Below are 16,385 nucleotides of genomic sequence, written 5' to 3'. Positions count from 1 at the left end.
TTAGCAGAAAACTCCATAACCAGGTTATAGTCTGGTTATTCTCTGGTTCTCCAGGGCAAGTCACGGACAAATTCCACCCACCAAAAATAATCACTGGCAAAAAAACAGGAAGTCACAGCTGTTAATGCAGTTCATAATGTGATTCCAGTGTGTGCGTGCAAATCATTTTGTCATTATATATACAGTGGTATACACTCTTTCTGAACAGGTTTCCTTTCTACTATATAGATCTTTATTTGTAATACAAGGCAGCAAGACACGTTCAGTTTTGTCTCAAGGATCGTGGCCTGCATAGAATTTGGACAGAAAGTCTTTAGGTCGTGGGGTTTCCGTCTCATGGAAATACCTCATGACATGAGTCCTCTGCTTCCATACATTAATAGTTTCTTGAAGTTCCATTTTTCCCTATGCACAAACAAAAGAATTTCTTAGACTAGTTCTTAATTAGAGCTCAGTTATAACTATACAGCATTGTAAAAGTTATTCGAATACACGTTGGCTTTTTTCTTCCACATTTAGTCTTAAGAAACGCTTTAAAAATGTAAATAGCTGCAGCTGTACATTATTCTGTACTCTGAAAGATGCTTGCATCACTTATACACTGTTCTTGTCTTAGGATTTCAATGCTGTTTGTCCTACATTAGCAGATTAGTTGTCTCTACAGTACAGCTTCCCAGCCCTGTGGGATGAGCAAGGGGCCCTGCTCTCTTCCTAGAACCTGGCTTGTTTCTCTCGCCACTGGTACCCCATAAGCATGTCTATATAACATTCCTAACTTTCCCCGCATCTCCATTTAAAAGCACTTTTGGAATACCAGTGAGTTAGCTGTAAAGCTAAGTAAAATTACTGGTAAGTGCTCTGCACCGACATCACTACCACAGAGATATTAAACCAGATTCTTCATAACTCAAGTTATGAAGTTATCAAGTTATCAAGTTATCGTACTGGTTTCGGGGGATGGCAGCACAGGACAGAATGAAAGTGTCTGGCGGTATCACCTAATGTAATACATAAAACTCTGTTTCCAGACTTCCTTCTCATCATGTAAAGACGGATTAGCAGTCCTGAAATGTATGAAGCACTACAAATGAGCATGGCAAAGCTTGGCTGGAAGCTTTCTAATCCATTACAATTGCAGAGTTCAGCTACTGCTGCTCAGACAACTTTTGAAGCGTTACCCTGCTCTTGGTGTTCGCATCATTCCTTTGACCCAGACAGGTGTCAGGCTTAAGACCTACCCAGAAATCTTACTGGGTCAGGGTGCTTTGCCACCTCCAAATCAGTCTCCCATCAAGCATTGCTTTTCTAATGTATATTTCAGAACTGGTGAGGAGAAACACACCACAATCTAAGGAAGTGCAGCAGGGAGCAGAAAGATCATTTCTGATGGTGAACTAACTGGCAGCATCCTTTGCCCCTCTCTTTCAATTGCCACTGCTTTCTAAAAGCAAATACAGTAGTGTTTAGACCACTGTTTTACCTGTCGTATACTTCTTTTAAGCATCTGCAAACTGGAAGAGCCACTACACTGAATGAAAGAAATCCATATTCTGGCCACTCTGGCATATACCAGTGGAGGGAAGACCCTATTCCTCTCCATGCTATAGCAGCTTGTTACTTTATCAACAAGCTTGTGTCAGGAGAGGTAAGTCTTTTGCAATCCAGATTGGTTCAGCTCCTCCACAGAGCAAGCTGAGATAAAACTGATCAGTAAACAGTCCCTATTCTCCATCATATTCACTACCATTCACCCACTTTCACATAGTGCAGCTTCAACAAGACAGGAATAATTTCTTTGTACCTTAATAACCAGCATGTCAATCACCCGAGGGTCTGTAACGTGAGCATTCTTCAGGAACATCTCCCGCACCTTATTACGTCCCTGTTTCACTGTGATGTCCAGCTGGTATAAGTGTACTAGGAAAAGCAGAGAACACCCACAGAGGTCATCTATGTTGCTCTTAAGTTTTTTCTATTGAAAGTGTTCAGTTCCAACCCTACGACATGCTACAGCCCCTTGTTCTTGCGGTGTCTGCCAGCTTAGTTAACGTTACTAACGTAAAACAAATACATAACACGGTCATAATACAAAACCAGTGCAGTTTTAAGAAGGCAGAGAGCGATGCCACGCGTCCCTATTAGGGAAAATTAAGTGCGGACTTATCCTCTGCTTAGCCAGACAAAATAAAACCGATTTCAACCAGTCAACAAGCGTGTGGAGGGCCGACCTCCCTCAGCCTCCAGGCGAGGAGAAAGCCGGGCAGCCAGGGCAAGGCAAAGCCGGCAGCGTGAAGCCGGGGGCTGCGATGGGACATCCCCCCTATCCATCCATCCATACACACACACGGGGAGAGGCGAGTAACCGGCACCCCGGACTGGCCCTTTAAGAGCCCAACGGCGGCGGGGCGACCGTTACGACCTTGAGCTCGCGCTCCCGCCCGCTCATGCGCGGTCGGCTCTACGCCCCCTCCTTCCCCTCACCGGTGTTGGGCACCTCGCGGTACCAGGCTCGATACAGCTCCCTCACGCGTCGCTTCGCCTCGCCCAAGTCCCGGCTGAAGATCGGCTTCACCGCCGTGACTCCTTTGCCGGCCACCGCCATCTTGCCGCGGTCGCCGCCGCCCCTCCCCAACCCCCCGCTTCGCGCGACGCGGCCCGCCCTTTCCCTGCCGCCGGCCCTCCAGCACGCCGGCTTCTCATTGGGCCGCCGCGCTGCCACTCCGCGCCCTTGGGGCGGGGCGCGCCCCCCTTCTTGGTAAATAGCGGCGGCCCGAGGCCCTCCCACGTGGTCAGTCGCCGCGGGCGGTGAGGGGAGGAGCAGGGCCCTAGCTGCCCGCCCGCCCGCCCCGGTGGCTGCTGGGACGTTTCTCAACGGCTACCTGGCGCCATGGCTATAGCTATAGCTATAGCTATAGCTATAGCTGTGGTGGCTGCCGTGCTGCTGCCCGTGCTCGGCCGTGCTCGCACCTGCCTCCCGGCCACCCCCGACGGCGAACGGGCACGTTCCTTTTTGGCTCGGAGAACTTCTCCCCGGTACTGTTCATCAGCGCTAGACCCGTGTTCTGCAATGATCGGTTTGTTCCCTTTTATTTTAGATAGGCCTGGCCTAAGTGCTTCTCTTAGGGTGGTTTAGGTAGCCTTTGGGCTAGTGAGTTTGATTTCCTTAGGTCAACGCGGATTGTTCTGGTGAACTGATGTTTCCTTTGAAACTATTTTTGTCTGAAGCACCAGGGAGTTGGACGTTCGAGGCCACTCATCAGATCGTGGTGGCCAGATTCTTCCCTTCTTTAGCCGAAATACCACCAAAATACCACCAGTTGATGTTCACACATGCAGCTTGACTTTTGCTCTTTGAGTGCGTTCGTGCATGTTAAAAAGACATTCCCTGCTCTAGATATACCCAGGCTTTTTATCCGACGACATGATTGCTGAGATCTTTTTCTTTCTGACTACTTTTAGGTTTAGTTCACCAAAACCTTCTCTTAAAAAGCATGACTCTGTGCTGGTAACTTTATAAACATTCAGTTCAGGGTCACTGAGCCAACCAAACAAGTAATGCTCTAAGGATCCTAAAAGAAACTGCGTTCTGACTGTAAGCAGAGAATTGTCAAGTGAGTATTTGAGGCAGATGTACAGCAGAACTGTGAGATAACCACAAGGATGAGACGAGGAAAAAGTGCAGACTTTTCAGATCACTTTTATTCTTTTGGATTATTTTGTGGGTGAAAAGCATAAATGTGCAATTTCTGCTGACATTAAAATCATACCAAAAGTTATTAACAATTATTTGCATAATTCAATAGCCTTCATAGCTTCTAACATTTACTATTAGAAAGATATATGTGAGTGTGTGCACATACATGCACTCAGTTTTTTTTTAGTTGTGACAGTGCCTATGAGCTCCTTTGTGCTGGAGTCTTTTCAATCACATGGTTAAAATTTAGTTTCTACTTATCTAAACATCAACATATCTGATCTCCTTAACACCTTGCAAGACAATTTGTCAGCAATATTGCAGGAAAAATGAGAAAGCTACCTCTGAAACCTACAGCTGTACTACTTCAAACAGCAGCTTATCTCCATCCTTTCTTGAGTACCAAAGGTGCTGCCCAAGAGCTCAGTTTATGTAACACTGAAAAAAGCAGTTTTCAGTTTTCATTAGATAGGAGAGAGTAAATCTAAACACCAGGATTCCTCTTTAAAGATATATGCAGAAAATCTAGTATTATTTCACAAATTACCTGCTTATGTGTCTGAAACATCATGCTGATAATTTACGGACACTTTTTTTTGTATTTACCCCTATCAGAGACTTAGTATAATGTAGCGGTTGTCAGGCATTTCTCTGGAATAAAATTTACTTTCTTTGGGGCTATAAACGAAGGCAAAGTATGCAATAGCAGGAAGTAGTGAAGAACTTACATATTTCTCTAATGGTACGCTTTTGCAGGAGCACCACCCTGAAAACATGCATTGCTTTGTATTTAAATGTCACCTTGTCAGAGCTGACGCTCTTGCCCTGCCCACAGATAGTACATGCGAAAACCAGTGTCTGGCAGTGAGTGAACTGTTTTTGCAGGAACTAAGGCAGAGCTGGACTCCCCTGGGCACCAGGAGGAAGGACACGCAGAGACGCGCACTGCCCTGGCCCGCATGGCAAGGAAGGCCAAGAGTGGCTGTATGTGCGGCGGGGCAGACAAAGGAGTCGGACCAGAGTATCTCACAGTTTTTTCCAACTTTTTTGCTCATAAAATGAGCAAGATCCAGGGATTGTCTTTTACCTGAGATATCCTTGTATTTCAGTAAACAGTAATTCAGGAGTAAGATTTGTTCAGTAGCTGTGCGCTCAGTGAGCCTCTTTCTGCAGCCAGTGACAAAGCCCAGCCAAACTACAGCAGAACTGACTGATTCAGTTTAAGTGTATTTGCTAATATGATCATTATTTGTAACTTGCTTTGGCTGTGTGATTCAAGATCCTGGACTAGGATTAAGCTAAACTATAGGGTTTAGCTGGGCCAGACCTTTGCTCTACACAGCTGAGGACAGACTTGAGATGAGCAGAACCTACTGTGTTCCAGCCTATACACAGACTCAGTGAGACCTACAACATTTCTGACATGTGTTTCTCTAAACTAGCTTGATTTGTGTATTGTGGTGTTCTTTGGGTGCAAGGAGAACAATGTGCACTTATCTTGGGACAGCTCGCACCTGGTAGGGGTACGGGGCACACGTGAAGGCAAAGTAACCGTCCTCCCGTGGCCTGGGCTGATTCTCAGGGAGTACAAAGGTGAATTTCTGCAGGAGAGTGGTAAAGAAAATAAAGAGCTCCATCCTCGCCAGCTGTTCCCCCAGGCAAATGCGGCGACCTGCAAGAAAGGGAGTACAAATTGTGAAAGAGGGCATTAAACCACTCTGAAATCTCTCTGGGAGAAGCACCCCTGTGTGCAGCCACAGGATGGAGGGAACCAGGGGATCAGTAGATTGTTTTGTTCAGAGTGGAGGGAAGGAAGACAGTAAGTGTGGTGTTAACCAAGTCCAAGGGGTGCAGACACTCCCAGCTAGTTAGATGGGGAAAGACCCCACTGTATGTGCATCCAATCATAGAATAATTCAGTTTGGAAGAGCCCCCTGCGGGCCATGTAGTCTTATCCCCTGATCAAGGTAGGGCCACACTCAAAAGTTGGATCCAGCTTCAAAACCAGTTCAGGTTGCTCAGGACCTTGGCCAGATAGTTTTGAAGGGTGAAGATCCTCTCTGGGCAGCCTGTTCCAGGGTTTCCCTGAGATGGAGGCTTCCTACTTTCCAGGAGGCAGATCATCTGCCTGTTCTGTAACTGGCTTCTGCATGGGCAGCTAGATCCTCCCCTTAGATTTACCTGCTGAGAAAGGCATGAAGGCCTCTCGTTTCACAAACCGCCCGTTCACATCCAGGAAATGCTCGGGGTAAAATTGGTTTGGCTTCTCCCACATTGTCTCATCCTTCAGCACAGAAGACAAGTTGGTGATGATTGTCGTCCCCTGCGCTCCCCCACAAGAGGAAACAACTCGTGTGAGAACAGCAGAATTATCATGGCACAACAATTAGTGTTAGTCTTTCTTTAGTCAGTCTCTCTCTTCTAACAGCAGCCATCATTACTTACTTCAGAATAAGGCACAGATATCCTCTCTCACATCTAATTTAAAATAGAGATAATTTGTATCCTTACAAAGGTCGTCATTGCATGCAAAGGCCAATTTCATGGTCATGTTGTGGAAACAGCCTCCGCTCCCCAGATCCTCAGAGATTTGTTTTATAGCTGGAGAGAAACAGCTGACAGAGACACTTCAAAGCCCAGTCTTCATAGGGGCTGTGGAAAATTGCAAAGCTTTCCTGTTTCACATGTCAATGTTTTAAGCTACAGGAGATAATGCAAGTCTGAAAAAATATACCAGGCTTTCATTGCTGCCAATGCTGCCAGGACAGAAGTGTGCTTACTGCCTGTCACCGTGGCAGTGGGCTGAATGCCATCTGAATAGCTTCAGATGTTAGAGAGTTTTCACTACTACCATCCTGGAAAAGTCACCCTGTGCCTCCAAAGAGCCCTTTACACTCCTTTACCTTCCCCTTACAACAGAAGCAGTGAACACCACAGCTTGTCTAGAGAAAAGCAGACCTTTATGCTGAGCTGCCACTACGCTTGTAGGATTCCCACATAACCATCATAAACCTAGAGCACAAATGTGGCTGTCTCTCTAGTCTTAGCATTTCAGAATTCCCCACTTCATCACTCCCCAGTGATTGAGTCAAGGCTGAAAGTGGAACATGGCAAAGACTCGTGTGGGGTCACCCACACCTGAGCCTGACATCTGCGCAGGGAGAGGATGCTGCATTGCCTATCTGGCCGCAGTCACCTTGGGAATGAAGAAGCCTTGAATCTCAGTGTCCCGGAGTGTCATATGACGTAGTCCAGTAGGAACAATATCCCCACAACGTTGTACTTCATGGATCACAGCATTGGTGTAGGGCATGCTCACTTGGTCCTCCATTGTGGGTGATCTCTCTCTGCCAAGCACCTTATCAATCTCCGCTTGGACCTTACCTGAGAAGACACTTAAACTGAAGATGAAGCAGCATATTTCAAGATATTCAGTTTTTACTTTCATCTAAACTTTCTGGGGCAGGGATTCTCCCTCTTTATTTAAGCAATTCCTGCCACAGTGAGGAGCTAAACTTGACTGGAGCCTTTAGGAGATATTTTCCATTTGAATATGATATAATAACATTTGGCTATGCATTTTTTCAGACCATTTCAGCTGTACCAGTATCAACTACGGGACAGTTGCCCCGTGGAAGTGTCAGTGCTGCTGATAGATACTGGCATCACTTAGACATCAGAAAGAGGATCCAGCAGATAGAGACAAGTGCTTGGTTCCCGTCCAGACAAAGTATTGATTCACCTAATTTCTGGGGTACTTCCCTGATGCCTCAGATCTGTTCCTCAGTTGCTAACTCCTGATCTCACAGGCAGGTTTGTGTGGGTTTTTTTTTGTTTGGTTGGTTTTTCCTTGCAAAAAGTGGAGCAACAAAGGAATCAAAACTCTCTTAGCTAAACAGAAAGGACTGGTACAAGTTGTAGGAAAGCTGGTAGCACGCGCGCAGTAGACAGTGGGTGAGAGCAGGACGAGCAGTTATACAGAGGAGCAGGAACTAAAGGGGAATGCATTGATTTTGAGTTGCTCAGAGCAATCTGTAAAACTATTCAAAGTGCTCAATGTCTTTCATAAAGGTGTTGTCACTGGACACCCTACCTTACTTCTCCTCTCTGTGACTCCAAGTGCACTTGGGCATGCAGCATTAGAGCATTAAAACAGATTAGCATCTCTTCCAAATACAGGAAGGAGGCCACTCTGGCCATGGAAAGTCCCTAAGTAGCCTTGGGGCCTACTAAGGAAGCATGAACTTTCTTTTCCAACTCCACAGTCTTTTTATCAGGGGTTCCCTTTTTTCCCCCTGCCACTGGGCCCTGCCAGAATAGCTACGTTTGGGGAACTGTCTCTCCTGGTTTCTTCTAGACCAACAAACACCAAAGGTATTTCTATTTGCAAAAATCCCAAACCATGGATAGAAGATGTTCAGTCTCCGTAGAGAAAAATGAGGGTCAAAGGGAACAAGCCACACCTCTAACTGCCCTCTCACTTACTCTGTATTTCTGGGTAGAGAAGCATGTACAGAAGCGCCCACCGGAGGGTGATGGAGGTGGTCTCAGAACCAGCTACAAACAAGTCTGATGTAACCAGGCGAAGGTTGTTGTGATTGAAACCTTCCTCTTCAGCCCCCTTACCCTGAGAAAAGCAAAAAATGTGTGATTGGACCAACAGCATTTGCTGGGAGAGAAGAGCACTGTTCTAGAGAAGTACTGATCCATTTTTGCTGACCAAAAAGTCTATGTATTGGCAAAGTAGAGTATAATACAGGCAACTGTCTGTGTATGACCAAGGTACTTCAGTGACACTGTCGCTTCATGCATTTGAAGGTCATCAATCACCTTCTGTATCCTGAAAGAAGAACATTATGCCTGTCTTCAGATCAGAAGTGAACATCTTGCGCTTTCAATTCAGACAGCAGGCCACTGCCACTTACCAGAACATCCTCCCCCGGAGGAGGGGGAACACAATTATTAGGTTAGAAAACCCATGCAGTGGAGAGCAGGCTGCATTCATGTGGCAACTGCAAAATTAACAGTATTTTGAGGGGGTTATCTATAGCTATGAATTACAGCTTGTCTCTACTCCTGCCCTGGTATTTTCTTACAACTGGGAAAAAAAAAGATCAGGGTACCATTGCTGCCTATTAAGTCTGCAACACCAATTTCAGTAAAACTGGTGTCTCATCCAAAGGCTAATTGATTTCAAATTTATTAGCATATGAGATATGACAAGTTCCCGGCATGAGTTCATCTGCTTGTCTTTTCTAATCCTTTTTATGCTTTTCTTTCCTAGGGACTAGCTTCTGTTAAGTTATTCTGCATATTTTGATGCTGTCTTAATATGGATAGCAGTTAAAAAGACGTTTTAAGACTCAACTGTTATTCCAATAAAAGATCTCCAGGAAGGGAGCTATGGGACAGATCTAACAAAAGTTAACCCAGTGGTGGGATTTTCCAGGCTGGCTTCTCAGGGCATCTTAGTGAACAGAAGAGATATGTGACAAGAGGGAACGTGGGCAGGCTCAAATCTCATAAATAAAGACATTTCCGCCACCCCGGAGTAGTACAGCTCAGTGCAGAGTAACGTAGGTCACATTGCTCTGCCTGTGTGAGCTGGGTGGTGAATGCATGGATGGGAGGTGCCTGGCAGCCCACAGTATGGCAGGATTATGCAGAGCAGCGGTCTATCCTGAGGCCTCAGGTGGCAGAAGCAATTTTTTCAGATAGAATTTACTATTGTTGCTCATCTGGCCCTTGAATGCATGCACAGAAACATTTGGTGGCTGGATGGGCTGACACTCGTGCCTTTGATTTTATACTGACTTTATGCCTAGCTGAATCAAAGGAGAGACTCCTTTTAATTTCAGTGGAATTCAGATTTAGGCCTTCATCTTATCTGTAGAAGGACAATGAAATGAACTAATTATTTTTCAAGCAATTCAAAGACAAACATCCCATGCGGGATGCCATCTGTCCAAGTCATAGCTTGATTTAAAGGCAGGGCGCTGGCCAGGCAGTGGTACCAAAAATCTAGTCTGTTGTTGCTGTTTTCTAAATGATTTGGAACTGTCAGGTCCTTAAGGCTCTAACAAACACAAAATTTTGCATGTTGACTTGTCATCCAGAGCAGACTTAGAAATATTAGTGAAATCTCATTCATTGCCTTTATAATGCCTTATATATGGTGTTTGACTCTTCTGTATACCAACATGAGATCAATTAAAAATTTAAAAACTTGTTGCAGAGAGGCTGTAAGAGAGGGGGAGCTGCTGGACAATCAAGGGAAACTGAAGGTAGAAAATAGGGACCAGAACATCATACGACCTCCTAAGACAATAAAGGGGGGCACAGCATGAAGAAGTCAACACCTTTCTTCTTGATATACAAAGTGAAATGAACAAAAATAAGAGATTAGTTGGCAAGAGGTTTTTTTAGAGCTTCATGAGAAAAGTCAGCTTCATCAAGAAGTTAAATAAGAAGAGGAATTAACTTTGGACCCCGAGGTTCTGCTGGTCTCTCCCTACCTTCTCCATTTCCTTTAAAAACACATCAGTGAAATCTCGGGTGTAAGCAGGGTTCCAGGTCTCCCTGTGCTTATTTATGAGAACGTCTATGAAGTCCATGAGCTTCTTTTGCCCTTGAAAGACTTTCTGCGGCACTCCAGGGATGCGCAACAAAATAGGCACCACGTTAAGAAGCTGGGATGCCAGAACGAGAAAGAGACACAAGACATTATGTGACATTACGCAAAAGACAAAATAATGAAAACACAATACTCTAAAGCAACAAAGGCCAGCTTTTTACAGACCAAATTACATTATTAGGTTACCTCAGGCAGGAATCCAACTTCTGCACTTATGGAGTTTTCAAGCAAATGTTGCAGCTTCTTGAACATCTCATCACCGTAGGCAAAACGTTCTCCATAGATGGTGGTGCAGATAACGTTGCAGACTGCATTATTTATAGGAAGAAGTGGATCAAAAGGATGACCTAAAAATGAAAATGGAGACCAAGCAAAGAGATAAGCAACATTAAGCTCTTGTAGCTCAGCTGTCAGCAGAAGAGAGTGCGCAAATAGCTTCTTGATGCCTGCATGAGGAAAAGCCCCCAAACCGCTCAAAGTGTAAATGCATCACACTGGGAAGAGATCTTCTCATCTTCTACTAGTGTTTGGTTGATCATTGTTTAAAGGAGAAACTTCTAAAGAAAAGCTACTAGTTGCAGCGTTGTGCTGTCACACACCAGATAACACATCTCTTTGTGTCTAAATGGCAGGTGCTGTGCTGCAAAAACTGTACACTTTTATCAAGTGTGATAATATTGATATGTTGGCCTGAACTTCATAAAGATAATAGTTACTCAAACCTAGAAATAATGATATTTTACTTCTACTGGGACTTGTATTATTTATTATGACTGTTTACTTCCTGTCTCAAACTGATTGGTGTCACAGTAGCGCCACTATGTAACATACGCTTCAAGGCAGAGCAGAGTCAGTAATTATTATGTGTTCGGACTTGAAATGCTGCGTTCATTTAGAAAGAGAACACTGCACGTGAATGAGAGTGGCTGTATTGTTGTTTTTCTCTCTGCATCACTCTATTGCTTTTTTTAATGTTTATTTAGATCAATGCCCCCATCCTTCCAGATGTGACAAACCTTCTTCAGAACGGATTGCAGAGCACAGATATGCTGCTTCCTCGGTCACTCGCTCCTCCAAGGGTTTCTTTCCCATCCCAAAGTTCCTCAAGGTAGTGAGCGTGAATTTCCTTAGCTCCTTCCAGACATGCCCATATCTTGCCATAACAATCCCTGGAATTATGGATGACCAGGAAATGTCAGGACCGCGGACGTTCACCCCATGCAAAGTCCACAAGAGAACAGCAAATGTGAGTTTGGAGGTACAGGTTTGTGTGGATAAGATGAAAGGCTCTGATCTTATACAGCTCATTTGTACAGCAATTCAAGAGACTTGTTACTGCCCCTTCTAATACATGTATATGGTTAACGAAGATGGAGAGGGAACTCTCTGAGAGCAACAAGCGTCGCAAAGAAGAAAGGAATGTAGAATAATTCCCCCAAACTATTCAGAGTTGTGCCCTCAGCCTGTGCACTGGGGTAGCAGTTCGTGCCGTGGCGCAGGAGCCAAGGATGAGAGATCTGGGCAGGCTGATGGATAATACTCTCTATATCTTGGAGGAATGTTACCCGTTGTCGTGCTGCTGATAAAATGTACTTAGCACGGGAGCGTAAGCACTAGCCGCTGGGCAGTGGGCTCTGCCGGTTGCAGTGCTGGCAGGCAAGTGGCATGGCTGATTGTATCCTCGCACCGCAGAAGAGGTGTGTGCTAGTGCATGGAGCCATCGTACAGCCACTAACTAGAGCTGGGAGAGGAGGGGGAGAGATTTTCATCTCATCTGATTTTGTCACCACAGAAGAATGGCAGAGTGTACAAGGAGAATGAGCAGAAGGACATGAGAAGGAGGCACTGTACTAGGAAAATCTTCCATCTACCCGACCCTCTCTGTGCTAGCACCAGCAGGGAATATCCATTTCCAAAGGACTTGCCTTCAGATTTAGTGCCATAGCCCACATGCTCATATATTGAAAAGTATGGCCTGTCAGCAAAATCCTCTGATCTGTGGACCAGCGCATCCTTCACTGTTTTATACCCATTCAGTACTACCACGTTGGTCCAGCAGTTCTGGAGACAAAAGATGTTTCCGAACTTCTTACTAAGCTGCCAAGACAAACAAGAAATGAAAAATGAAAATGAGCTCGCATGCAATTTTGCTGGATGGTAACACCAACAAAAATCATCATATCCTTTCTTAAGACCTTTAGTAATTTTTGAGGTGCTTTTCTTAGGAGACGGTCTCCTTCAGTTGACGGGAAACTCCGAGGGCAACAGCTCAGAGCAGTGCCAAACACCAGCTGAAGCAAGGATCAGAGCAGTGTCAGCAGAAAAAATTTGGAATTACAGCCATCTTGGTAAAACTGCTGCCAAGACCATTGTGCAAGTACTTTGGATTTTGTCTGTAAACATGAGGTCAGGACCTGTTCACGATTTTTAAAGATTTCGCGCTCAACAGCATGTTATTCCCTAACACTTGTATTTATTTTGGTCTGAAAGGCTAGGCAAGTTTTGAGTCACTCAGTCTGTTTCTGTTAGAAGGAAATATTAATGATAAAGTAATATGTGATTTCTTTTATACACGTTTGTTCCCAAAGATCTACCCAGAGGCCAGTTCCCAGAAACACAGCAGGAAAAGGCAGTTGCATGCTGGAGTTTTAGGGCAAGGAATGTATACAGCTAATAAAACTGGTAACTGGCATGCATCATCTGTCATGATCTGTAACAGATATCATGATGACAGCAGGATGTTAGTGCAGGTAAGTCAGTCAATCATATACTCACCCTGTGGCTTACCAGGAGCTAATTTTTCTCCTTTGGACATCTGACCCTAGGAAGATGGATCAAAGATCCACTGCTAGTCTCTAACACTTCAAGTTCTCAGGAGCCTGTTGTTGGAAGACTGCAGTGATAGGAATACCCCACAAACTGTGCTATCTCTTTTTTTTTTCTTTGTTAAAAAAAGTCTTCATTTCCATACTGTGAGAAATGCAAGGAAATTTGAGTTCAAATGCAAGGAAAATACAGTGAGTGTATCTGAAATGGAGTTGAAAAGGAAACTAGTACTTTCCTGGCACTAAAAATACGTCATTAAAAGCAAATACTGGTCAAGACTGCAGTTAGCATGATCCTGATTTGATATGATTTGAAATGGTGATACTTTTGGACGAGAGGCAAGCAAATAATACAAATGCTGTATTTAGTTTTTCCATTTGGCAGATTTTGGACAGATAGCTGAACAGTGCTGACTTTAACAAGAGGCCTTTGCAAACTGAAGCACCAAAAAACCCCATGGTTTAGCTGCTGCAAGCTGTGCTGATGCTTTTTCTTTGAGGAAAAGATAAATGAATTTATCTTTGAATAAGACTTTGAATATGACTTTGAATAAGAATGCCACAGAGATTTTGTGCATTGCTTCTGAGGCAAATGCCACAAGTGGATCCCTTTACTGGAACTGTCACAAGCCCGTGGGCATCGCAGGGAATTGTCCTTCCTGCAGCCATGTCCCGAACCCACAGCTGTTTGCTCTCTCGCCTTTGTTTGTACATCTCTGTGTTCCCTTGCCCTTGCCACTCACCCACTTGTTAATTTGGGGCCCAGCTGATGAGCCAACATCACCCATCAAAGGGGTAAAACAGCATCTCTCATTGAACACCCACAGACATTTGAAGACAGAAGCTGGCAAGTGTTGGTGCGTGGTTATCTCTTTTATCTGTACATGGCCATGACTTGCTCTGTCCTGGACTTTGGAGGGGACATTGCCCTTTGATTTTGTGCAAGAGTGAAGCGTTCCTGCCTCCGATCGGAGGCATCTTCTCTCCGCCTGGGCCTGCAGTCATGTGAGGGGGCTCTGTTGCAGATTTGCTCCTCAGGAGTCCCAGCTGTGCCCAGCCCCTCACAGGGTCCTGGCAGGGGCTGGTACTCACCTGGTTGAAGGAGAGGTGCGGGCTGCGGAAATTGATGTGCAGCATGGTCCCAATGAAGGGCAGGGAGGTCGGGCCCGGGGGATAGTGGCTCCACTTCTTCCTGCGCTTCATGAAATCAAGAACCAAAGTGAAGACTGTGAGGAAAACTCCCAGGATGGAGATGTTGTTCCAGCAGGTTGACAGCTGGGACCCCAGCCACAGGAGCAACGCCATTTCCTAGCCCTTCTACTCCTTGGTCTTCCCTTTTTGACCAAGGACTGTTTCTGCCTCTCACTCTCTCCTCAGCTTCCTTCTTTCTTTCACTCCTTTCCCCAAGTAGCTGTCTTCTTTTCCTTGCTTTCTCTCCCTTTCCCACCCTGTTCCTTCTGTCTTTCTGCTCCCTTCTCCCTGCAGTTGCTGGCCTGTGAATGTGGGACTCAGCTCAAACGTCAGGCTCCTCCTTTTGTTCTGATCAGTCCTGGGGGAGTGGTGATGAGGATGATCCCTCCTCCTCCTCCTTCTTCTCCAAAGTGAGAGCTTGCAAATTGTTTGGCCCGTGCTGCAGTAGCAGCTCCTGTAGCGGTGCCCTCCTTGGGGCAGAGCTGGGTGAGGTCCAGGTGTTTGGGTGCCCTGTCCCACAGCCAAGTTGAGACCACAGCTCAAAACAGGTGATCCAGATTTGTTACATTCTTGGGTGGTGATTTGGAAAGAGTTTAAACCTGTGTTGCCCTCACAGGCAATTCAAGGGAGAAGCAGCTCCTCAACACAGACTGTTCGGCTTTCTTTTTTGCAGGGCTGAGAATTTGTTCCGCTGGAGCTCGAGAAACCTCAGGCTAGGTTAAGCTTTGTCTTACACTAAGCGCTCAAATCAAGGATATTGGCCTAAAACAATGATCTGACACTTCAAAAATCATTTATGTTTCTGAGTATAATAATCTTTATCCAACTCCAAATATCAGTCAGTGTGATGACCTTGATTTTTGCAGAATATAGCTTGTATGCAAGAGGGGCAGTACCTATATTGCAAAGACCCTTAAATTTCCAGCCTTTGGGGCAGCAGTAATGAAAACACAATTATGGAGATAGTTCAAATATTTCATAAAACAGCACAGCTGTGTACTCCTGGCATCACTGCCATGGGAAATCAATAAAGCTCTCTATTATGACAGTTAGTTCTAGCTAAAAAGAAGCAATAAACCCATCACAGTTTGATCTGTGATCTCAGCCTGATCAGAGAAAAGCTCCTAATGGAGCAATTGCTGCAGCAGCGATGGAGAGCTCAGACTGCAAAGTGATGCACCTGGAAAGCTGTGCAGTGATCTCTGGTATGTAGCCATAGTCTCACAATGCCCCTTACCCAAAGAGGCTAAATGCTCATTATTTGTGTACAGAGGCTCCCTTGTACAGCACAATGGGGGAAACTCCTGCATGTCCCTTGTGAAAGCAGCATGACCAGGGTTCGTCTCAAGTACCCGTAGACAGACATATACAGCGTGAGAAGTGAACAGGAGGAATTTACTAGTTCCTACACACTTGCAGAACTATGATTTCATTTGGATTACAGAAACATGTTGGAATAGCTCTGATGACCAGAGCGGTGCAGCGGAGGGACACAGGCTCTTGGGGAAAAGGGTGAGGAGTGGTTGTGCTCTGTGCAGAGGAGTGCCCAGAGCTCTGCCTTGGGACAGATGATGAGCCAGTTGAGAGCTTGTGGACAAGGACAAGAGGACAGAGCAACATGAGCAGTGTTGTGGTAGGCACCCACTACAGACCACTCAATCAAGAAGAGTAAGTCAATGGAGCCATCTCACACAATGGCTGGCCTGGGACTCATGGGTGTGCTTTAGCTGGAAGACAGACAAACCCTGCTCTGTTGGGTTTATTTGCAAACAAGGAAGAACTATATGAAGGTCAAGGGTAGTGTTGGCTGCAGCAGCCATGAGATTGTGAAATTTAAAGTCCTGAGAGACATAAGCAGGACAAATAGTAGCATTAGAGTCCTGGCCTTCAGGAGAACAAATTGCACCTTGTTGAGAGATCTGCTTGGCAGGATCCCACAGGAGACTGACCTGGTGGGCAAAGGGTCCCAGGAGAGCTGGTTGCTCTTCAAGCACAACCTCCTCAAAGTACCAGAACAGTCTGCTTCAATGTGCAGAAAGTT

The 16,385-nt window shown here is 45.3% G+C and overlaps 2 protein-coding genes across 2 annotated transcripts; both read right to left on the bottom strand.

The window, feature by feature from the left end:
* Window positions 1-209: 209 nt before the first annotated feature.
* On the bottom strand, window positions 210-2,718 carry NDUFA6 (NADH:ubiquinone oxidoreductase subunit A6). The gene is made up of 3 exons (XM_009665357.2): window positions 2,482-2,718; window positions 1,802-1,917; window positions 210-405 (listed from the first exon to the last, which is right to left on the bottom strand). Exons 1-3 carry the CDS (start codon window positions 2,600-2,602, stop codon window positions 274-276), a joined length of 369 nt encoding a protein of 122 aa, XP_009663652.2. The 5' UTR covers window positions 2,603-2,718; the 3' UTR covers window positions 210-273.
* A 963-nt stretch (window positions 2,719-3,681) lies between these two features.
* On the bottom strand, window positions 3,682-14,694 carry LOC104137916 (cytochrome P450 2D6). The gene is made up of 9 exons (XM_009665288.2): window positions 14,246-14,694; window positions 12,254-12,425; window positions 11,345-11,497; window positions 10,515-10,675; window positions 10,210-10,383; window positions 8,180-8,321; window positions 6,891-7,078; window positions 5,876-6,017; window positions 3,682-5,366 (listed from the first exon to the last, which is right to left on the bottom strand). Exons 1-9 carry the CDS (start codon window positions 14,456-14,458, stop codon window positions 5,188-5,190), a joined length of 1,524 nt encoding a protein of 507 aa, XP_009663583.2. The 5' UTR covers window positions 14,459-14,694; the 3' UTR covers window positions 3,682-5,187.
* Window positions 14,695-16,385: the final 1,691 nt, after the last annotated feature.

This window comes from Struthio camelus, chromosome 1 (assembly GCF_040807025.1).
Source record: "Struthio camelus isolate bStrCam1 chromosome 1, bStrCam1.hap1, whole genome shotgun sequence".
Taxonomy (NCBI): Eukaryota; Metazoa; Chordata; class Aves; order Struthioniformes; family Struthionidae; genus Struthio; species Struthio camelus.
Note: the sequence above shows the minus strand (reverse complement) of the source record. Positions and strands in the feature narration are given on the sequence as shown.

What these genes read in the sequence shown, in the direction of transcription:
- NDUFA6 (XM_009665357.2), bottom strand. Translation starts at nt 2,602, where the DNA reads ATGGCGGTGGCCGGCAAAGGAGTCACGGCGGTGAAGCCGATCTTCAGC. An exon ending in CCGCGAGGTGCCCAACACCG is followed by an intron (nt 1,918 to 2,481) that starts GTGAGGGGAAGG and finishes TGCTTTTCCTAG; the next exon opens with TACACTTATACCAGCTGGAC. An exon ending in TTGACATGCTGGTTATTAAG is followed by an intron (nt 406 to 1,801) that starts GTACAAAGAAAT and finishes GTTTGTGCATAG; the next exon opens with GGAAAAATGGAACTTCAAGA.
- LOC104137916 (XM_009665288.2), bottom strand. Translation starts at nt 14,458, where the DNA reads ATGGCGTTGCTCCTGTGGCTGGGGTCCCAGCTGTCAACCTGCTGGAAC. An exon ending in AAGTTGGATTCCTGCCTGAG is followed by an intron (nt 10,384 to 10,514) that starts GTAACCTAATAA and finishes CTGGCATCCCAG; the next exon opens with CTTCTTAACGTGGTGCCTAT. An exon ending in TTTTAAAGGAAATGGAGAAG is followed by an intron (nt 8,322 to 10,209) that starts GTAGGGAGAGAC and finishes TGCTTTTCTCAG; the next exon opens with GGTAAGGGGGCTGAAGAGGA.